The sequence below is a fragment of the Paroedura picta genome, chromosome 15 (genome assembly GCF_049243985.1).
Source record: "Paroedura picta isolate Pp20150507F chromosome 15, Ppicta_v3.0, whole genome shotgun sequence".
In the NCBI taxonomy this organism is placed as follows: domain Eukaryota; kingdom Metazoa; phylum Chordata; class Lepidosauria; order Squamata; family Gekkonidae; genus Paroedura; species Paroedura picta.
The window spans coordinates 4524309-4546812 of record NC_135383.1 but is presented as its reverse complement, the minus strand read 5'-3'; the positions used below and the strand labels follow the sequence as shown (position 1 = coordinate 4546812).

Genomic DNA, 22504 nt, shown 5'->3' with positions numbered 1-22504 from the left:
CACTGCCTCTCAGCCTAGCCTGTCTTCCAGGACTCTGGTTGTAAAGATAAAATCAGGGAACGGAGGACCCTGCCAATTGACTTTTGCTTCTTGCAGGGAGGCTGGGAAGGAAGTGATAAGTTGGGGGTGACCGGCATTTGGATGCGATTTGGAAATCTCACCTTCCCATTAGGGAACTGCAGCTGCTTTTAAAACCTCTATTCTGATCTGGTTTCTCTTTCCTTCTCCTCCCCACCTCTGATCTACCCAGGATTGCTAGTGAATCTTTCTCTCATTCCTGTCATGGGAGGGCTTGCCTTGTGTACAGCCACTGAGCTGAGCTTCAACATCCTCGGATTCTCCGCTGCTTTGTCCACAAACATTATGGATTGGTGAGTATCCCAGAGGCAGTAAAAAGATTACAGTCGGTGGGCACCCTGCCGTAGAGAAAGACAAGCATCTGGCTTGGTTGGGCCATAACATAAAAAACACAGTCAAGCGTTTGGCTTATGGACAATCTCTCAAATCCCGGTTTGCCTCAACAGAGATCATTTCCCTCCTGTTCCTATTTCTAGATCCAGGAGCACTAGCAGCATCGGGGAAAGAAATCAGGGTTAAACCAGAGTGTCTCCGTGGGTATATAATCTGAAATCATCATTAAGCGTGGTTAACAAACCAACTTGAGACCTTGGTTTTACCAGGGGTGGGCCAAACCGTGGCTCTCCAGATGCCCATGGACTACAATTCCCATGAGCCCCTGCCAGCATGCTGGCAAGAGCTCATGGGAATTGTAGTCCATGGTCATCTGGAGAGCCACAGTTTGGCCCAACCCTATTACAGACCTTGGTTTGATGGCCCCTGGGAAACCACGATCAGTCGCACCAACCATCAAACAAACCATCCTTTTGTGGTATGTCAGGACTTGATCCCATTGTGTGAGCCTGGGGAAGGGGGGGAATCGATTGTCCAGATGTTAAGTTGCTCTGCAGAAGTAGCCCGGAGAGCAGCTGCCTGTCAAGGTTGACCATACAGAGCTAGATGGGCCACGGGACTTCCCGGATAGAAGGCAGTTTCCTACCTCGGTTGCTAAATTGAGCACTAGGAACGTGGTCAAGGGAAGCTCAGAGTTTCCTTCGATTCTCAGCAGAGCTAGGAAATAAACGCCGGCTTCCTTCCCTTCCAGCCTGCAGAACGTTTTCTCCAAAAAACTACTCAGCGGAGAGAAGTACCGATTCTCGTAAGTATTGGCTGCGCTGCAGACATTCATGAAAGCTGACTTAACCGGGTTGATAATTGCACGAGGACCAGCTCGAGAATAGAATACTCAGGCGAGTTTGTGGTGTATAAACCTGGGGCTGAAACAGGCCCTCCGTGGCAGGTCTGTGATCGGCTCTTCCAAGGCCTTTAGCTTCAAAGCAGCTGCTAGAGGTTGAAAATGTGGTCGGAAGTTTCACTGGCTGCCTTCCCTGCTGAATTCCTTGACCCTGGTGCATGACTGTGCTTACCCTTTGCAATGCCACAAGATCTGCCTTCTGCCTTCCCTCTAGGAAGTTGGTCAGTAGTAGACTCCTGCTCCATTACAGGCTTCTGACTGACAGCAAGCCACTTCTAGGGAAAGAAGAGGTGCATTAAGCATCTGGTTCAGTGCTGGAACATTCAGGTCTAACTTTAATCAATCTAATTGTCAAGCGCAGATCTCAGGAGCCAGAATGTTATCCACCATCCTTTCTGACTCCCTTTCCTTTTCATGCCAGCAATGCCTCAAAAATCAGTTACCTTTCTGTGATTTTCCATGTAAACGCTTTCTAATCCCCTCCTTCTCCTCCCCCCATTTTTAAACAGAGCACCAGAACTTCAGTTCTACACCAGCGCGGCTGCAGTGATCATGCTTATTCCAGCGTGGATATTTTTTATGGTGAGATTTGTCCTTCCTCTTCTCCTGCAACCTCCCCAGAGTTTAGAGGACAATCCAGCAAGGCGGTTCTTGCGTACTTACAGATAAACAGAGCCTCCATGTTTAGGGGCAGTCTGTCTCTGAAAACCAGAAGGCTACGTCCTGTGTTTGTGGAACTTCTCAGCTATGCCTTCAGCTCCTCTCCCCGTATTCTCGAACATCCCCTTTTGTTTAGGCCGTACGAAGGGAAATCTTCTTTACTCAACAGTGTGAAATTCACTGCCAGAGGACGTAGTGATGGCCACGGGCATAGACAACTTTAAAAGGGGTATTAGATTCGTGGAGGAGACGTCTATCAATGGCTACCAGCCATGGTGGCTAAAGGGAACCTCCACATTCAGAGGTAGTAAACCTCGGAATTCTAGTCCCAGGAGGCAACATCAGGGGAATGTCTCAGCTTCTACGCTTTGTTGTAGGACCTCCAGAGGAACTAGTTGGCTGCTGTGAAAGACGGGATGCTGGTTAGGCCTTTGCTTAACTTCTTATGCTATTTCCCTGTACCACAGACATCTGGCCAATGAGACCGCCCCTCTTCCTTCTTCTGCCTTTATGGATTTCCATTTCCTTTCAGGATGTGCCAGTCATTGGGAAAAGTGGAAGGAGTTTCCGTTACAATCAAGACATCGTCGTGCTGCTTCTCATAGACGGGGTCCTGTTTCATCTCCAGAGTGTTACCGCTTATGCCTTGATGGGCAAAATCTCCCCGGTGACTTTTAGGTAAGGAAGAAGAAGAGGGTGGGGGTTGAAATGAGATCTGATTGCCCTTGGCCAAAGAACCACTCCTGAGAACAAAAAAGGAACAACAACCAAAAGCCTTCCCTGATTTCTCAGCTCGCAAAAGAGCCGCTGAGTTAGTAAAAACAGCTGTTGGCCAGATGCTGATCTTCTGCCACATGGGCAAATGTGTGATCACACCCAAGGAATAGCAGATTCTGATTCATCTCCAGCTTGGTGTCGTGGTTAAGAGTGAGGGGCTTCTAATCTGGCAAGCCGGGTTTGATTCCCCGCTCCTCCTCCACATGCAAGCAGCTGGGTGACTTTGGGCCACTCAAAACCCTGATAGTGCTGTTCTGACCGAGCAGTAATTTCAGAGCTCTCTCAGCCTCACCTCCCTCACAGGGTGTCTGTTGTGGGGAGAGGAAAGGGAAGTCAATTGTAAGCCACTTTAAGACTCCTTTGGGTAGAGAAAAGTAGCATATAAGAACCAACTCTTCTTCTTCTTCTTCTTCAATAATATCAGGGCTCTCTCAGCCTCACCCACCTCATAGGGTGTCTTGTGGGGAGAGGAAGGGAAGGCAATTGTAAGCCGCTTTGAGACTCCTGTGGGCCGTGAAAAGCAGGGTATAAAAACCAATTTTTTTTCTAAGTAAGCCCAAAAAAATTGACTTAAATGTGCATGTATAATTGACAAACCTGGCCTTTATAATTGACTTTAACATGCCTCAGTAATCAACTTAGACTTGCCTGGTCAGATGAGAACTGTTGTTAATGATTTCTCTGAACTGTCCCCTTGTTCTCCAGCGTCGCCAGCACGGTGAAGCACGCACTGTCCATCTGGTTAAGTATTATCGTGTTTGGCAACAAGATCACCAGCCTCTCGGCCATCGGGACAGTTCTGGTGACCATCGGTGTGCTGCTGTACAACAAGGCCAAGCAACGCCAGCAAGAGACCATCCAGGGTCTTGCCATGTCATCCGCCCTGCAGTCTCCCCAGGCCAAGAACGAAGACACGGAACCTCTGCTCACCAAGGACATAAAGCCGTACGAATGAGATGGCCTCCGATCACTGTGGCGGAACTCTGTGTTTGGCAGACTTCTCTCCCAAGCGATTGGCTGGACTCTGGGGCCATTGTACTTGCTGACAAGAGACAGGGTGTGGTCAGTGGGGGACATCTCGCATTAGAGTACGACAGAGGACAATCCAGCCAGGAGTTCTTTGAGAAAAAGATACAGAGCAGAAGAATTTTCAAGAAGCGAGCTCGACGCTTGCCCCTCTGAGAAGCACAATTCAAGTAGGTAGGCGCCGACTGGTCCAAGCCCTCCACCAAAGCAATGGGAAATGCAGAAGCCTTTGTCAGTCATGCTGCACCCACAGGAACAGCCAGACTTTTCTCCACTGTGCTTGTGAGCCGCTGGGGCGGTGGTTCGGAAGCGCTAAGGCATGTGGTCAGCTTTGATTTGCGTCCTTGCTGGCGTCGGCTGTTCCCCAGGGTCCAAAGTTCCAAGACAGTGTCCGGAGTGCCTTCCGGACGTCGAACCAGCAAAAGGGATCTGGGGCGAGGGGTGACGTCACACTAACCACTACTCATTAGGTGTCACATCTGCACCCCCTCGTCCTTGCTTCTCCCCCCAAATACTCCTGTTGACGGACCCCAAATTTCACTTTGACGGAACCGATACCACTAAATCTCTGGGCGGCCCCCACTGGAGACGTTTGGCCGTAGATTAAGTTTAGCGATCTGAATTGCCGATTCCCCCACGCCCCCTAGTCGATACCCGTGTCCCGTCGATTTGAGGTCCGTGATGTGTTTTTTAGAGCGAGGGCGGGCGGTGTGGTGCAACAGGGGACAAATAACTTGAATGTTTGAAAACGTGGACAATTATATGTAGGCATGCAATAAATAACTGACTCTTTGAGGCAGGGGTTATGAGACAATTGCTCTGGGGGTCTCTTCAGTGCTTAGGTGTTTCAGCACTCCCTGTTTTGCTGTGAGGAACTGAAACATTTTTCTGAGACCAGACGTTGCAAAGAGGACGGAGGGAACAAGGGCAGAGTTGTTTGGTATTTCAATACCTCCCCATATATATATATATGGCAGAAAGGTTTTGGCTGCTACTCTGGTTTTCAGGTTGGCATTTTAAAAGTCTGGCTGAGAACTAGTACCATCTGGTGGACCACAGTCTCTTGCCAATCCCTGTATAGTACCCTGCCCAGAAGTCCCTTTTGGCCAGGCCTTATGATTGGTTAAGCAGCTTGGGGCCCAGGGGAAAAGATCTCTCAGGCAGGATGGGGACTGTAACTGGCCCTCATTTCAGCTGCCATCACTTCAGGTGCTTCAGGGAGCATGGGGAACCTCACTCAGTTCTTCTTCAGGTGGTGACACAAACTGCTAAGTCACGTGGACAACGGCAGAGCCAATGTATCAATCTAGAGAGGGAGGGGTTTTGTGAGTACCCGGATTATTCTGGCCCTTTGATTCCTTGGGCTGCTATAGACTTTGCCCGTTTCTACTTTTCTTGGGGGGAGGGGTAATTCCACAATCATCCATTATCCCCCTTCATGAGGACTAGGAGGTAGGGCCACATGTGCACCAAACTGAAAATGAAATCGAAACTCTGTGCTGTATAAACGGTCTGAACGGCAGTAATTTGCACCACTGCGCACAACTGACACGGCAGTTCTCATTATATTCTCCCTGCGGAAAATAACGAAGCTCTTTGTCAGGCAGGGCAGCTAGCTGTGCCCGCTGATTTCCACACCCCTTACAAGGCAGCTTCCCGGGCACTTGAACGCTTGGGTGCAACCACGAGGACTAGAAACCTTATTTTGTTTGTTTCAGGATAAAAGCTGCTGACCTTCTGGAGTTGGTGGATTCCGGCAGCCCAGCCCAGATTCATTGTGCTTTTCCTGCAAAATTACAACCTAGTTTGTATGTCATTGGATTTGTTCGCGTTACTTTTTTGACAGCGTTATGCTGTTGCACATTCCGGCCATTTGGAAACCATCCATTTGTGTAGTTTTGTGTTGCATTGGGAAAGCCGTTTCTTCGTTTAAGTTGCTGCTCGCCAGAGTAGACGATACTGGACTGGGGTCTGACTCAGTTTAACTTCATGTATCCTAGCGATCCCTCCTTGTGTTGCAAAAGAAGCACACACACCCCCCCCCCCCATGGAGCATATAACGTAACGTGTTTCAAGGCTGTAGAAGAATTCCTTCCTTTGTGAGAGAATGCCTCTTCTAACTTGGCATTTTGTTTTAACCCAGGGAATCTATCTGGTTAAAGATCTGGGGCGGAGACCTTCATCATTGACCGAAAGGTGCTTTTAAGATGAGTGAATACAACCAAGAAAGGTTGCTTTCACAAAGATTGCGGAGACTGATGTGTATTTGGTGCTGCGGGGCCTCTGTAATAATAGCAGCCGGCAGGCTTCGGTTGCCTGTGTAGCAATCGATAGTGATGCAACATTTTGATTTGTCCAAAGGATTGCCCCAATCTGATCTGCTGCAGTCTTGGGAAGTCTACTGGGACATTCTCACAGACTTCTGCCAAGGTGAAATGGAGCACATCTCCGGCCCTGACAGTGTAATCTTGCAGTTATTGCTTCTCCTTAAGGCCCCCTAGGATCTCGGGTTTTAAGAGGCTGTCCAGGGGGTTTCTCAGTATCTTCCTTAGCTGACCATGCAGTTGAAACTGTGAATGGCTGCTCCATCTGGGCTGTCTTTAATTAAATCTCACTCTCTCAACTAATTTCCCAGTGGAGGAAGGTCTTGTCGGGTGAAGAATCCCTCTTGCCCACTCTTCCGTAATGGTAAGCTGTTATCTGGGGACACTTGAAGACATATATTTTTTGCCTTCTGCGACGAGGCCAAACCGTAAACGTATTGGATGCCAACTTGAGACGGAAAACCAACACACTGATACGTCGTGCTCTTGGGTATTCGCCGTTCCAGTATTGATCGGACCTCAAACGTCTGTGAGCTTTTGAAGCTTTCTCTCTGCTGTAATTGGCTCAATGCCGCTGTGCAATCTGGTTTTGAATCTCCCGTCTGACAACCCTGTGGATAATGTATTGTGCCCTGTGCAAGATGCAAACACATGAGCTGCAAAATGTACCCAATGTAATGGTTTTGTTTTGTAAGAGGGGAAAATCTATTGTATAATCCTGTTTAAGTGCCCTGTGTCGCCCGAGGATCCTGTTTTCTTAAGAACAAATAAACCAAGTTGACTGTGTATACAAGGCAGCTCTCCAGGTGGTTATTTGGATACTCTCAACTTTTACTGAAATGTCACAAGGCTGTCCGTCCCACATTTCAGGATCCCCTAGTCCGTTCAAACGTCTCATTTTTAGAGAATGGATGCTGCTATCTCTTGCTTTCACACTGCAAAGTGCTTCACGCATTTTGTCATCCTCATATGGCAGGCCGATATTATTATTCCCAGTTTATGGCAGAAACGACAGAGGATGAAAGAGAGTCCACAAAGGCACCTTTGAAATTCTGATACAGGCACAACCACAACATGGCTGCTGAAGGTGAAGCTACACAGGATACCCACATGCAGGGGGAAAGGTGGTAATTTAGAAAATATGCTGGGAAAGAGAAATGCCAGAGAATCAAACCAACCCTATGGTGGGAGCCATCACTGAAATTCTATTTTAATCTGCCCAGCCAATCAGAAGTTGGCGTGTGTCCAAGTTGATCTCATCCACTTTCCAAAAACACTTGGTTGGCATCAGGAAAGGTGTTGGCAGGCACCCTAGCCATGTATGGGCACAGCACTGCCAACATGGGCAGGGGCTCATGGTAACTGTAGTCCATGGACAACTGGATGGCCAGTTTGGCCATACCTAGTTCTTGTTATTGAGGGGGGGGGAACCAAACACACCCTCCACTTAAACCCAGAAACGCAATTAGACCAAGACTTGTATATGTTAACAGTTTGTCATTATTCAGATAAGGGTCCTCAAGTTGAGTTACTGTCCCCGCGGGGATTCGAACTCGCAACTTACACTTCGCCAGACAAACGACTCCGTCGGACAGCCTCCCCTGCGCATGCGCAACCACTCTTGCCTTGACGTTACGCGACGTTTTCTGCAGGGCGCGCCCTCAAAGTTCTTCCGGCTCCGACCGGAACCTCTTTTTTTCTTTGCACACAAACGACGCGAGCCGTCCTAGAGCGTCGCGAGGACCAAAATGGCTGCTTTCGATTTTTTTCCCCCTAACGGAAAAGTAGGCAAAATGGGTTACTATAGTTTTGCCTTAAAAAAAGGAGATATGCCTATTCCAAGTAGATACGTGACTACCACGAGCCTCTTCCCCCGCCCCTTTCGTGTGTCGTCAAATTGTGCGCGGCCTGGGCCGGAAGTGACGTCTTAGCGGGGCGCCGGGTTTCAGGGTCCACCCGTGGGATTGTGGAGGCGGCGGCGCGAGTGGCGAGGAGGACGGTGAGAGGCGTGAGGGCGGCCGGGCCTGGTTGTCCCCCCTGCCCGGTGCCGCCGCGGGAGTCCATGGGGCGAGGGACAGGGGTAGGGAGTGGGGCTGGCTTAGGGCCTGCGGGGGCTCCCTGCCCGGGGGCGGACGGTGACCTGGCCCGCTGCGCATATGCTTTTTTTTTGGGGGGGGGAGCTTTCAAGTCCCGGGCATAGACTTATGGCGGGACCCCCTTGGGAAGGTGTTTGGGGGCAGTTCTGGCAGCCCTGGTTCAAAAGGAGGGCAGCGTTGACCCATGAAAGGGCAACAGGTTTTGGGGGAAAGGCTGGTGAATTTGGGACTCCTCCGTTTGGGAGTGGGAGACCAGGAAGGAGGTGGAGGCGACATAAATCCACAAACTGATACGTGATAGAGAGAGATCAGTACCCCAAGCTGGCACGGGGATGGGGCAGAAGGCCAGAGTCCCCTGACGGACCACAGGCCAATCTGAAAGCAGGTGAGTCGATAGCCGCCTCACTAGTTGTCCTCTTCGCTTCTAGTGCCTTGTCTGACGCAAATGGGTGATGAAAAGGAATCTTGGAAAGTGAAAACATTAGATGAAATTCTTCAGGAGAAGAAACGGCGAAAGGAACAAGAGGAGAAAGCAGACATAAAGCGCATAAAAAATGTAAGTGTCCCCCTTGGTGGTTTGAAGTAACAGGAGGACCCTTGAGTCCTTTCTGCTCCTGCCAGCCACCCACCCCATCGCATTGGTTCCTCTTCTTGTATTCTCAGCCGAGTCCTTTTCTGTGCTTCTTTGTACTGTGAGGTGAACAACTCTTCTGTTCTCATTGCTGTTGTGTTGCTTGGAATTCCAGTTGACACCCCCCCCCCCCCATTGGAATAGTGGTAACCTTTGCCCCACAACGTTGCCGTGATGGGAAATTGACGGTTATTTTTCTTCTACTGACCAAGACAGAAGAAAAAGCCGAGCCATTTATGGAATGCAAAGTAAACCGGCTTTTTTTTTTCTTTTTCCTCTTTTCATCCAACTGCAGTCTGATGATCGGGATTCAAAGCGCGATTCCCTTGAAGAGGGAGAGCTGAGAGATCACCGCATGGAAATAACGATCAGGAACTCACCATATCGGAGGGAGGACTCTATGGAAGACCGGTAAGCCAACAGAGAAGACTTAGAATAATGGGTTTAAATTACATCTGGAAAAGTATCGGCTGAATTGCCCCGGCCATGTGCAGTCACAACTCTTCTCCTGTTTCCATCTCCTCTCACTATTCTTATTTTCTCTTTCTCCTTTATTTGGGCAAAGATAGAAGACTTCACTGTGAGGTCACAGTGATCAATAGCCGATGACATGTCTCTTATTGGGTTATTAATGAGTTTCTTCCCGATAACTGACATTCAGAAAGATAATACGTTTCTTTTTCCGAATTGCCAGTCGGTGGCTATTGTTGATTTAAGTTGTTCTGTGCTCATTAAGCAGTGGATAGAAAGACGAGGCCTTGGCTCCATGGGAGGAAATGTTAAAGAACTCTTGTTGCTTTCTTTCAAGCTATCAGAAGTAATGACCGGGGGCAAGCCAAGGTTGACTAGTAACTAAAATAATTTTCCCCCTTGTTGCTTCTCTATTTGGCTCCGTGCATGGCTGCGCGTCCCACAGAGGAGAAGAAGACGACTCCTTGGCCATCAAGCCGCCCCAGCAAATGTCACGGAAGGAGAAAACGCACCACAGGAAGGACGAGAAGAGGAAAGAGAAGCGGAGACATCGCAGCCATTCGGCAGAAGGTGCTACACTCACTTCTTAGCTTTCTCTTGGTAGTATCTTAGAGTGGCTGGCTCATTGTGCAGTTGGTGATTTTTGCAAGCGGAGCAGACTCCGTAGTCTGCTGTGTAACATGGGAGTGGGGCAGTGCTTCTCTGCACCACCCTTGCATTGTGGGTGAGCTCATGTTGTAGTTTATCCGTGTGGTGGATCTTCAGTTGTTGACAATTGCGAACCTTTCCCCAAGCTGTTGGGCAGGCATAGAGTTCTCATGCTGTTTGTTTGCCTGTTCTGGACCTCACTGAAGGCCCTTATGCTGTATTAGACTATCAAGTTCTGTATGGTCTACTAGGACGTAGTCAGATTTTCCAGAGTTTGGGGTGAGGAAGTTGAAACAAAAATTTGCCACGTTTGAAGAGCACCAGCTTGGTGTAGTGGTTAAGTGTAGCAGCCTCTAATCTGGAGAGCCGGGTTCAATATCCCCAGTCCTCCACGTGTTGTCAGCTGTCTGACCTTGGGTAGTCACAGTTCTCTCAGAGCTCTTGCAGCATCACCGGCCTCAAAGTGTGTCTGTTGTGGAGAGAGGAAGGGTAGGTAAGCCGCTTTGAGACTCTTTCAGGTGGTAACAAGCGGGGTACAAAAAACGAGCTCAGCTCTTCTCTCTGAATGGGGTGACTGAATTTGTGGGCTCCTGTTTGGCAAGCAATGGGATTGTATCATACCAGTTGGCCCAAGTTTGGATGAAAACAAAAAAAAAGGGGGGGGGGGAGAACATGACGGACTAGAACTGGACTCAAAAAAACCCAGCTGGTGAAGGGCTTGCAACTGAAGGGCTTGCAAAAATTGAATGTCTGTAAATCATATTACTGTTATTGTGCACAATAAAAAAGCTATAGGAATTAAAAACATGTCCAACCCAGAGGCTATTGCAAACCCGCATGCCATGCAGTACCTGATCCAAAAGACCAGTTCTTATCACATATAAAATATGTACAGTAGCCAATAAAAGCTCCAAAGTAAGAGCTGTAAAGTATCAGAGTCGCTTAATGAAGGAAGAGGTCTAGTTTTCAGTCATTAGCTCTCTTCTGAAGACTGCCCAAAATTTTCAATGGTGCGTTTCCTTCTTAGTGCATGTATTGCAGTGAGTGAAGTGAAACTGACAAATGCCAAAAGCACAAAAACATTACATTTCACAAGTGCCCTTGGAGCAGAGTTCAGCCCCCCCGAATGGCAGAACCTGATGCATGGTATTGTCACGGACAGTCATAGTGCAGAGTCTCCACACATCCCTCATGTTTGCTTGGCTCCAGCCAAATGACAATTTAGGTCTGAAAGTCTGCAGAGCCGGTAGCCTGTTCATTCCCTGGGAGGAACTGAACTGACCTGGATATCTTGTACTGATGATATATGACTGTCTGTCCTCTAAGAGAATTCTTTATCAGAGGAAGCGTTTCTGTTGTGGACATTTCCAGAGAGGTTTTAAAGGGTCCAATCCTTTCACTCTTCCCATTCTCAGTGTTGTTAAAGTGGCGTTAAGCATACGGGCTTTGGGCCACAACCGACCTGTCCAGTTCTCTAGTGAGCGAGCAACTGATTAGCTTTATTGCCAGGAGACAGAGGCTGTGCATTCCAGGGGTAGCCGAACTGTGGCCCTCCAGTTGCCCATAGACTACAATTCCCATGAGCCCCTGCCAGCATGCACTGTTTACTGCCCCAGTGCTAACACAGAATAGGCGGTAGACGTGGGAGGGCAGGCATCAGGGAGATACTGTAAGGAAATGTTGTAAGAATGTTACTGTTTTAAGCATATTTGTATTTTGAGTAAATATATATACACACACACACTTATATATATAGTTAATTAGGTTTCTCTGAATCCTTCATAAAGTGTATATCTCTGGCACCTGGCCTAACATTTTATGGCATGCATGGCCCAGCCTGGCAAAGAAACCTTTATGCCACATCTGCCCTCATGAGTTCAACCTCTCTGGTTTATCATATTATTGCCCTTGTGCGTTTCACATTTGGAGGGGAGATGTCAGTAGGCCTCATTATCCCGAGAATCTCCATTTGATTGTAAAATGCAGAAAACGAGTTTCTCAGTTGTACAAAGGCCTACTTGTAAGTACACAGGCTAGGGGGTTGGCAGAGCTTTTATTTTTATGAGGGATGATTTTAATTTAGCCACCTTGAGCTGCAGGGGAGAGGCGGGGTAGAAGTACTTCAATAAACTGAGATCGGTATCCTGTTTCCAACAGCGGCCAGCTGGGTACCCCTGGAAGTCCCCAAGCCGGGTATATGCAAGCGGCGGCCGCTTCCTTTTGTTTCTCCCCGGCACCAACCAGTAAGGTATACTGCCTCTGAACACTGATGCTCTGTTTAGCAGTGTTAGTTACTGACAGTATGCAGATACAGAGGACAAGCCTCATGGTTTTTTAACATCATCAGTAGCTAATTTTAGCCCTGGTGGTTGATTCTTTTTTCTTATTTTTGCCTGCCTGGGGGAATAAGTTTCTTTTTTTTTTTAATCTTCATTCTTCTCTAACGCACTCTTCTGGAGGGGTGCAGATAACGGTTTGGCCTTTTCTTTGTATTTTTTATCAGGGAAGCATGCTAGGGTGAAAGAGAAGGAACGTGAGCACGAACGTAGGAAAAGGCACCGCGAAGAGCAGGATAAGGCCCGCCGTGAATGGGAAAGGCAGAAAAGGAGGGAGATGGCTAGGGAACATTCCAGGAGAGAGAGGTAAACGCCTTTGGCAACTATCTTCTTTCCCTTCTTCCCAGTTATCAGTGGTTTTATTTGATCGGCGCAACATAAAAGTCATCCTTAAGATACTTTGGCTCTCATTCAGATATCACAGCAAACTGAGGTTTGTGATTTAATCCAACCGCAGTTAGTCACTGACCTCCAAATGCAGGCTGTCTGACAAACTAGGGCTTTCTCATTTGGCATTGACATAAAGGAAGCCATGTTGGATCCAGTCCGACACTCTGTGTCACACAGTAGCCAAAGGCCCAGTACCATCAGTTGGTCCACCAGCAGGAACAGAACTCCAGAACTCCTCCCATTGCTGGCTAATAGCCACTGAAGAACATCTGCTCCAGATGTTTATCCAATCCTCTCGAAGCTGTCTTTGCTTGTAACCACCGCCTCCACCGTTGACGGTGAATTCCAAACATTAATTGAACTGGGATTTCAAGCTGGCCGGCTCTCCATGGTTGTGCTAATTACTGTTTGTTTGCAGCGGTCCAGATGTGCAAACTTTGGCTCCTTAATTTCGAAGCCTGCAAAATAGGGAAGATGCCCTCCTTGATGGAAGGTTGGAGAGAGACCAAAAGCAGGCAGACCAGGATTCATCCATAAATGGGCTCGTTACTCACATTGGAGCAGCCAGCTCGAATTCATGGTTTGTCATGACATCTGAGCATAGCCTGACAGCAGGTGAAATGGTCCCCAGAGATGCGATAATTGCTTAACAACATCCACTGGCAGTTAACGGTGTAAGCAAAGGTACCGTGATAATTGTTCCACAAAGCTGCTTGTGTATGTTATCACGAGACCTGCATGTGCACCATGAGTCCCTAAAAGACTGGCAAAGCCCTGAGTTACAGGGAAGCCAGGTCCTTTCTTTCAGCGCCTTAAAACACTGAACAAGCCATATGACAACAATATAGATTTATTTATCTTTTTTTTGTGGGGGGGTTTGAGCTGGAACAGTTTGTGGTGTCCTAAATAAACCATGATCCACTTCTACATGTTTGCTTTTATGGCTGTGTTCACCTTACACGCTGCGCAAATGCCTGAAAAGCTTTTCCTAAGCAGACCACCTGACTCATGGGGGAGGAGGGAGTTGGGTAAGGGGACACCTTGCAGAGAAAGGCGGGAGAAGAACATTTGAGAACAGTGGTTTAAAATTGTGATGTCGGACTTTTATATCCGTTTTCCTCGTAACGGCCAGAAGCGCTAACGAGCTTTGCATTCCTGCACTCATGCCAAGGGGCACTGGAAGCAGAGAAGTTTTGGACATGTGTTGTTGTTTTTTTAAAATCTCAAACCGTAGGTCTCTTCCCCTCTCCCCCTCCCTCCCCCACTCTTCCATCTTGGCGGAGTTTGTCAGAAAGCTAGAGGAGGTCAGTTATTGTCCATCAGTTGCCTGTAATTTAACTGTCGTAATCGACCAAGCCAAGAACAGCACTGTGCAGAAACAGATGCTTAAGTCGATGGTTTCATTCCGGTATTGTTTGCTAGCAGAGGCCGGGGTGAGGGTCACTTCCCTCCATGGCAGGGTGGAGCAAAATTTGTTTTGCCTCTGGCCACCCTCTAGATAGAACCACAAACAAGGAGGATGGGGGTTCGACTGGGGGCTCTGTTGGTGGTGACGGTGATCCCTGACCTCAACCGAATGCCTGGTGGAAGAGTGTCGTTTTACAAGCCCTCCAGAACTTGGAGATTTCCATGGGGGCTGACACCGTAAAGGTGCCCCCTGGACTCCAGCTCAGTTCACGAAATTGTTCAGCCTTGCCCAGTATTGTTAAAAGAATAAATTTGTTACTGTCTTTTTATCAGTTATGTTCAATATGCTATAGCTAGAACCAGCCCCGTCCTTAACCAATCCTTAACCACTCTGTTTTTCTAGTTGGCATAAATCCTAAACCTGAGGAAGATTGAAGCTTTTGTTGTTTTGGGAATAAAACGGATGCTTGTAAACAACGTTCAACCGTCATCCAGTTCATCCGTGTCTCTCTTTTCGCTGATCAAATGCCCAACCCTAATAATTCCTCGCCATGGTTTCAGAATGAGCGCAAGACCAAACCTTGCCGTTTGGACTGAGTGCCAATGAGACAATAACCCAGGTCCATACCACCTTCGTAGGGACCGCCTGGAGCAGCTTGAGCGCAAACGGGAGCGAGAGAGGAAAATGAGAGAGCAGCAGAAAGAGCAGCGGGAGATAAAGGAGCGGGAAAGGCGAGCGGAGGAAAGGCGGAAAGAACGGGAAGCCAGACGCGATAGTAAGTAGCTCAGAAGATCGCATGCCGGGAGAAATGGGCTGCTCCTTTTGGGGTGGGAGGTCACTAGAATTGCCACAGCTGAGTGGTGATCTGCAGACTAATCTTGACAGCGGGAGTGAGAGAGAGAGAGAGAGAGAGAGAGAGAGAGAGCTTGTGGGGGAAGGAGGGATCTTGAGTTCCGTCCCAGCAAAAGCGTCTCTCTTGTGTCCGCCAGTGTCAGCGCATCACAGAACGGCGAGAGAAGAATACAGCGAGAAGGTCCGCGTCTGGAGCCGCAGCCCCCTCCGGCAGCCGAGAGAAAAACTCGAACAAGGAGAGATCCGAAAGCCAGGTAGCGTGTAACCTGGCAAAAAGCGTGCAGTTGCACTGATGTGGCGCTAGATTCCCTGGAGGTGGGGGGCGTGGCAAACTTTCTTTAGCAGTTCTGGGCTAATAATAACATTATTCCTGGGAAAGGAGGGGAAAGGGCCATTCTGGATTTAAATAGCCTTTGTGCAGAAATCCATTGTGTTGTAAAACCAGCGGGTGCACCAGCCAGCTTGTGCTTCCCTTATTATGTTTGAGAGGAGGGATTTCCCCAGCCCCATTCAGTGGCTGCTATTTTTCTTCCAAAACAGTAAAAGAGGAAAAGCCAGAAGAGAGAGACCCCCTTTCAGATTTGCAGGACATCAGTGACAGCGAGAGGAAAACCAGCTCAGCGGAGACGTCCTCAGGTAGGTTGCCGGCACCCATCCAGGCCACGTTTTTGCCAGAGAAACAGCCCTGTGCGTTCAGCTCCAGACCGCCGGGTTTTCCTTCTCCATTTGCTGTAGGGGAATCGGCCTCCGGTTCGGAAGAGGAGGAGGAAGAAGAGGAGGAGGAAGAAGAGGAGTCTAGTAGCGAGGAATCAGAGGAGGAGGAGGAAGAAGAAGAGGAGGAGGAGACGGGAAGCAATTCTGAAGAAGTCTCCGAACAGTCGGCCGGTAAGTGGCGGAGAGTATTGAGAAGGCCTATCGCTGTGCTCTTTAGCTTTACGGATTAAATAATAAAAAACCAAATCGTCTAGCAGCAATCAAGTCTGCGAGATCAGACTTGTGCTGCGAAGTTTGCAGTATAGATTTCAGGAGAAGGCAGGGATAAAAGGAGTGACAAGAGTAATACGGAAGAACTAAACTGAGTTCTAATTGAGAAGATGAGTTACCTGAAAGGGCAGTCATGTGAGGAAAAGGTGAAAGGCAGCAGGGAAACCCTTCCAGGGTTGTTAAGAAACCCCAGGATTTCGTGAAACCCCAGTTGTTTAAAGGGTCTTCCTGCAAAGCCCGTTCTTTCCCTTTTCGTCTTGCAGAAGAGGTGAGCGAAGAAGAAATGAGCGAAGAGGAGGAACGTGAGAACGGCGATCACATCCCAGTCGGTAAGGGGCCCATCCCAAATTCAGCCCCACGCAGGGCTTTCTACGTTCCCCTTGAGAAAATGGCTGCTTTGGAGGGTGAACTTTATAGCATTATATATCCCCATGAGGTTATTTTTCACCCCGTCCTCTCCCCCCCCCCCCAATCTCCAGGCATTTCCCATCCTCTAATTCAGGGGTAGTCAAACTGCGGCCCTCCAGATGTCCATGGACTACAATTCCCAAAATTGGGAATTGTGGTCCATGGACATCTGGAGGGCCGCAGTTTGACTACCCCTGCTTGATACCCCTACAAGCATAGTTATCTCCACTCACATGGGGGGGGGGGTCCCAGAAGCGGGCTTTCTCTCCCAAGGCTCCCCGAGCTCCTAAGCCCGCCCCTCCGTTTCCTCGACATGATTCTAACTTTTGAAGTTACAGAGTCGAGGTTCGATCGGGACTCAGCAGGGAGCGAAGTGGAGGAGGAGGAGGAGATCACCGAGGTCAGCCCACAGTCCAACGCCGTGTCGGAAGGAGACTACATCCCCGACTCGCCCGTCTCGTCGCCCATTGAGCTGAAGCAGGAGCTTCCCAAGTACCTGCCTGCCCTTCAGGTGAGGGGAAGCCCCAGCCCGAAGGGCCCAGGCAAGCCTGGTCCCAGCAGATCTCAGAAGCTAAGCAAGGCCAAGCCCTAGCTAGCATTTGTACGGGAGAACTAAGGATTCAGAGGTGGTTCCTTCAAGGAATGCTAGGGGGGAGTCATGACGTGGAGGCAGGCAACGGCAGACCCCCCTCCCAAGGTCCCTCACCTGGCTGGCAGACAATCCTCAGGTCTGTCTACACACCTGGGATGGAAGGAGGGAGGGATAATATGGGGATGTACTTACACCTGCATCTGATCTTACCTGTTGGGGCACCTTGAAGGACGTCCTGGTTATCTAGCCTGGGATCCCACCCCTTCCCCTCAAAGTCTGCACCTCCTTCTTTCCATCAATTGGCTTGTTGTGGGAATAAGAGTGGACACGCCCACCTTGCCAAAGCCTCTGTACACAGAGGACCCCACGATAGGTTGACAGAAAAAAGGTAAACGGTTAAGTAGAAAGGGATGTTTGTGGGGAAAGGATGTAACCTTGTGTTTGGTAGTCAGCAGAGGCTTTGGACTCTGGCTTGCTTCAGAGCAGAAGTGGCTTCAGGTTCACGTCCTCAGTCCTTTTCTTCCCTCCCCAGGGCTGTCGTAGTGTGGAGGAGTTTCAGTGCTTGAACCGAATCGAGGAGGGCACGTACGGCGTGGTGTACAGAGCAAAAGATAAGAAAACAGGTGGGCATCCCTTTGGCAATACCACGTTTTGCGGGGTTTGAGACTGCAACTGATCAGGGGCTGCTTGGGCAGCCTTGAGAGCCCTGGTTCTCCATTGCCCTCCCCCTCTGTAAAATGGGTGTAGCAGTGGCCCGCCTGGCAGGGGTGTTGAGGAGACTGCCCGCCACAGACGCTGTAGAAATAACACTGCTGCTTCTCTTTCCAGATGAGATCGTGGCCCTGAAGCGGCTGAAAATGGAGAAAGAGAAGGAAGGCTTCCCCATAACGTCGCTCAGGGAAATCAACACCATCCTGAAAGCACAGCACCCAAATATTGTCACTGTCAGGGTAAGGCCGGCAGTCCTGGATACCAGGCTTTGCCTGTATCTGTCTTGGTCTTTGCAAATGGCATTTAACAAAGCAGCAGCGAGCAGGCCGGTCAGCTATAGAATCGAATATCTAAGGAGCTGTGGAGCTCTCCCTCACTGGCAGCCTTCAGGCAGCGGCTGGACGGATGCTTCTCCTGGATGCTGGAGGCTGATCCTCCATTGAGCAGGGGGTGGGACTGGATGGCTCCTTCCAGCTCTAGGATTTTATCACTCCAGTGTCGATTTGTCTGCCATATTAATCTCGACCTAATTTGATTTGCGGTTGTTGGGTCATGTGTCTCCCCCCCCCCCCCCCATAGTTTTGAATGAGTTGCCGGCTGCCTCCAGGGACACGGATAGAGACTTGTAAATAAACAATCAACCTTGTTTCTGCTTTCAGGAAATCGTCGTTGGCAGCAACATGGACAAAATCTATATCGTCATGAATTATGTAGAGCACGACCTCAAGAGTCTCATGGAAACAATGAAGCAGCCGTTCTTGCCAGGTGAGACAGTTTCCCGACTCCCGAACGCTTGGCGAACTCGTCCTGTCGGCCCGGGAGGGGCCCCGGAGCCCTCAGCTGCTCACCCACCCAGCTGTGTGACCCTCGGCCCTGCTTTTTTTCAGGCGAAGTGAAGACGTTGATGATCCAGCTGCTACGGGGAGTCAAGCACCTTCACGACAACTGGATTCTGCACCGGGACTTGAAAACGTCAAACCTGCTGTTGAGCCACGCTGGCATCTTAAAAGTAAGGGCTTGATCGGCTGTCTTTCTCAGCGCAGGGAGCAGGCAAGCATTTCAGGGAGCCGATTCCTTTCCGTGTGATTTCTGGCTATACTGGGAGCTCATTCAGGTGCAGATTGCGAGAGAATCTCCCACTGGAACCCTCCTTCCGAACACTTCCTCCAAACTTGCTCATCCCAGAACATAATTCTAATTTGTTACATAAAGAGTGATTTAAAAAGTGGTATAAACCACCCTGAGCCTCAGGGGGAGTGTGGTATATAAATATAAATAAACAAATAAAATATTTTGATGGCCATAGGAATAGACAGCTTTGAAAGGGGATCAGGCTCACGGAGGAAAGATCTATCTATGGCTGCTAGCCACGGTGACTGAAGGGAAACCTCCACATTCAGGGTCAGTCAACCTTTGAATCCCAGAGCCAGGGGCCAACGTCAAAGGAAGGTCTCGACCTCAGGGATGCTGGACTAGATGGACCCCTGGTCCGATCCAGCAGTGCTTTTCTTATGTTCTAATGAAGGCCTTGGCCTCTAGGCCCTGTTCTTGGTCTTCCTGAGGCTCTGGTTGGCCACTGTGTGAGATTAGAGCCCGCAAAACCACATTAGCTCTCCAGAAACAGAATAACGAGCAGGAGTGGACCTTTGGAGCAAGCCAGCAGAGCTACCTCTGTTTTGATCTTCCCTCTCGTTTAGGTCGGTGACTTTGGGCTGGCCCGCGAATACGGCTCACCTTTGAAACCGTACACACCTGTCGTCGTCACGTTATGGTACCGGGCTCCAGAACTGCTGCTGGGAGCCAAGGTATGGCGCTTACATTCTTTGCTGCCCGGGGGCTAAAGAAGGTACTTCCCCATTATTCCTTTCTTTTAAAATTTATACCTTTGGGGGATGAATATGCTAAGCGACAGGTCCAATGGCTTCTAGTTAGATTTCCAGCTGCAGAGATCCCTTCACCCACGCTTAACTTGGCGGCAAGTCTTTTTCCCCTTCTCTGTACACAGAAATATGCTTCTCTTGATTTCAGGGCCGCCTCCCCTCAGCTGACACAGTCGCGGCTAATCATCCCGTGCTTATTCTTTCTCTTTCTCCCAAAGGGCACAGGAACTAAATATCTGCTCCTTTTTTCCTCCCCTCCCCGATCCTTTTGTCCCAGGAATATTCCACCGCTATCGATATGTGGTCCGTGGGCTGTATATTTGGCGAGCTACTGACCCAGAAGCCGCTCTTCCCGGGGAAGTCCGAAATAGACCAAATCAACAAAGTTTTCAAGGTAAAGCTATTCGAGCTGTTGCCCTGATCCTTTACTTGTGAGTTCACCTGTTTGATCGCCCTGCCCCTCTTTCTCTCTCTCTCTCTGTCTCTTTTTTCTTGGGCTCTTAAAACAAAAAAGTCAATGTTGGAAGCTGATTTGCAAATCTTGGTTAAAGATAACCATCCTTGGCTTGAACCTTGCAGTAAGGGGAGAGAACCTGGCTCAGTGGGAGATCATCTGCTTGGCATGCAGAAGGTTTCAGGGTCAACCTCAGCATCTCCAGTTTAAAGGACCAGGCAGGAGGTGATGAGGAAGACCTCTGCTAGAGACCTCGGAGAGCCAGTCTGAGTGGAGTCCTCATTTTAAAAGCATTTTCTTTTCCCCTGAAGGATCTGGGGACCCCGAGTGAGAAAATCTGGCCCGGGTACAATGAGCTGCCAGCAGTGAAGAAGATGACCTTCACGGAGTACCCGTACAACAATCTCCGCAAGAGGTTCGGGGCCCTGCTCTCCGACCAGGGATTTGATCTCATGAACAAGTGAGTAGCCCCAAGCCAGAGAGGGGTGGGGTGGGGAGGAGGGAGGCAAGGTCGTCCGGGCTGCATGTGGGGGAGGGCACAATCACACAATCAGCGTCGGGTTGTCAAAAGTCTTTCCCTCGGTCTTTATCCTGCGCACCCGCTCGTGCTGCTAGAGTCGGCAGGGGCTTTCCTGAGAACGCAGGCCGCTCCGGGCCGGCTGGGAAGAATCTTGCCTGCCGATCGGCCCCAGATGCCGCTGCCCAAGAATCGGTCACTGGGGCGTGAAAACGGTGCGTGAAATCGTGCTAAGCGGCCGCTTTGCAGAAATCGTCTGGGGCGGCCTCTGACTCAGCCCGTGCGCCGCTTCCTTCCCCCCTCAAGGTGCCTGCTGCTGTCCGGTTCAATGAGCAGATTGGGCTCTAACGAGAATTTTTCATGGCAGCTCTCCCTCGAGCGGAGAAGCCCGTGCGTTTTACAGCCCTGCATCCCGGGAAAGCAGAGGCGACGGAATGGTTGAGCCCCACAGCCACCGGGCGAGGGAACGCCCCTCCTGCAGCTCTCCCTGCGGGTAGCCCCCCCCCCCCTTCCAGTGTTCCTAACAACTTCTTTGTTCTTGGGGCTGCTTTTCCAGGTTCCTGACGTACTACCCGGGCAAGAGAATCAACGCGGAAGACGGTCTGAAGCACGAGTACTTCCGAGAGACCCCCCTGCCCATCGACCCGTCCATGTTTCCGACGTGGCCGGCCAAAAGCGAGCAGCAGCGGGTGAAACGGGGAACGAGTCCACGGCCTCCCGAGGGGGGCTTAGGATACAGCCAGTTGGTAGGCTTCCTCAGTGTCGAGAAAGCCCAGAAACATTGTTCAGGCTTCGAGAAACCCCAAAAGTCGGGTGATCGTGATCGTGCCGAATATGGTTGGGAAGCAGAGCTGTGGACACGCCCACCCGGGGCACCCACCCCTCCAGGCACATCACTGGCCATTTGGGGAGGGGTGGCTGGGTCGACTAGACCATTATATGGTCGTATCACCCGATAAATGTTTAACAACTTGTTTTGATGGTGTGGGGGGGGGGGGGTCAGTCCCAGACTTCTTGGGACCCCCCCCTCCCTTGGTTGGGTGGGGTCACAATTTGCGCGAATCTGACTTTAATAATTCATCTGCCCTTAACTGCCAGCAGGTGGCATCATTGCTTTGTAGAACGCTTTAGTTAAGAAGGATGGCGTGTTTTCTGTAGAGGCTCTCATTGCTTGAGCAGAATTAGCTCCATATTCAGAACCTAAGGACATCAGAAGAGCCCTGTTGGATCAAACCTGTGGTGCATTTAGTCCAGCATCCTATCTCACGCAGCGGCCTATGGGCCCCTCTGGAAGGCCTAGGACATTCAGAAGAATGTCAGAAAAGCCCTGCTTGGTCTGACCAGTAGCCCGGTCTCATCGAGTCAAAAGTGCTCTTAAGATCTAGAAACGCTGTGTATAGCTTCCCGCTCCCACCTTTAGAATATTTTCTCGGCAAGATGGTAAAGGGTGACACAGGGGTCCAGGGTTAATCTGGCAATATCTGTCACCCCACTGATTGCAGGGTTGATTCGGCCAGTAAAGCATTCCAAATTGTGTGGTGTGTTTTGTTTTTTTAGGGTGATGACGACTTGAAGGACACGGGCTTTCACTTGACCACCACAAACCAAGGAGCATCAGCCGCAGGCCCCGGCTTCAGTTTGAAGTTCTAAGCGGAAGGCAAATCAGGGCAAGGAAAAGACAGAGGAAACGGAGCGGAAGACTGCTTCCTCCTTTGTCGGCACAATTGGCAAGAGCTCCCGTTCCATTCCGCCTGTTTGGAACCTGCTACTTTCATTTTCTGCGGAACATTGCCTGTGAGCGGAAGGCTTCCTCCTCTTTCCGGAAGACAATACGGTGTTCCGTTTGGAGGATTGGAATTGATCCAAAAAAGCCAAGGACTTTTCTACAGCAAAAGAAAACAAACTTGAAGTTCAGCTTTGGAACTGTTGTTTTTTCCCCCCCTTTTATTTTAAAAAAACTTTACTTTGGTTGGTGTCTTTTGCTTGTAAATTTGTAGAATAAAAAAAACCCTTTTTAATTGTTTAAA

The 22504-nt window shown here is 49.6% G+C and overlaps 2 protein-coding genes across 10 annotated transcripts in view; both read left to right on the top strand.

Moving 5' to 3' along the window:
- Positions 1–6892, top strand: part of SLC35E2B (solute carrier family 35 member E2B) — a 12886-nt gene extending 5994 nt beyond the window's left edge. For 3 of the 4 annotated variants that reach the window (XM_077312615.1, XM_077312613.1, XM_077312614.1), the window contains exons 5-9: positions 251–371; positions 1163–1216; positions 1822–1894; positions 2505–2650; positions 3455–6892. In XM_077312615.1, the coding sequence (XP_077168730.1) occupies positions 251–371; positions 1163–1216; positions 1822–1894; positions 2505–2650; positions 3455–3704 (644 nt within the window). In that variant the 3' untranslated portion in view covers positions 3705–6892. The remainder of the gene's footprint in view (positions 1–250; positions 372–1162; positions 1217–1821; positions 1895–2504; positions 2651–3454) is intronic. The other variant, XR_013226893.1, reaches the window with a different exon arrangement.
- LOC143824847 (cyclin-dependent kinase 11B) lies at positions 3826–22504 on the top strand. 6 transcript variants are annotated; one of them, XM_077312603.1, is made up of 20 exons: positions 3826–3945; positions 8624–8751; positions 9122–9237; positions 9743–9867; positions 12449–12587; positions 14718–14854; positions 15069–15185; positions 15472–15567; positions 15667–15816; positions 16179–16244; positions 16656–16834; positions 17448–17538; positions 17744–17865; positions 18286–18391; positions 18514–18635; positions 19324–19431; positions 19784–19900; positions 20272–20420; positions 21034–21223; positions 22035–22504. In XM_077312603.1, coding segments are annotated over exons 1-20 (2352 nt in total). In that variant the 5' UTR covers positions 3826–3944; the 3' UTR covers positions 22128–22504. The 6 variants fall into 6 exon arrangements, with proteins under 6 accessions (XP_077168718.1, XP_077168717.1, XP_077168719.1 ...); XM_077312602.1 differs by lacking the exon at positions 3826–3945 and adding an exon at positions 7814–7883; XM_077312604.1 differs by lacking the exon at positions 3826–3945 and adding an exon at positions 7816–7883 and having other exon boundaries at positions 16662–16834.

Excerpts from the sequence above, each read along its gene's own strand:
- LOC143824847 (XM_077312603.1), top strand. Across the intron at positions 14,855-15,068 it reads ACGGGAAGCCAGACGCGATA|TGTCAGCGCATCACAGAACG; the intron begins GTAAGTAGCTCA and ends TGTGTCCGCCAG. Across the intron at positions 15,568-15,666 it reads CTCAGCGGAGACGTCCTCAG|GGGAATCGGCCTCCGGTTCG; the intron begins GTAGGTTGCCGG and ends CATTTGCTGTAG.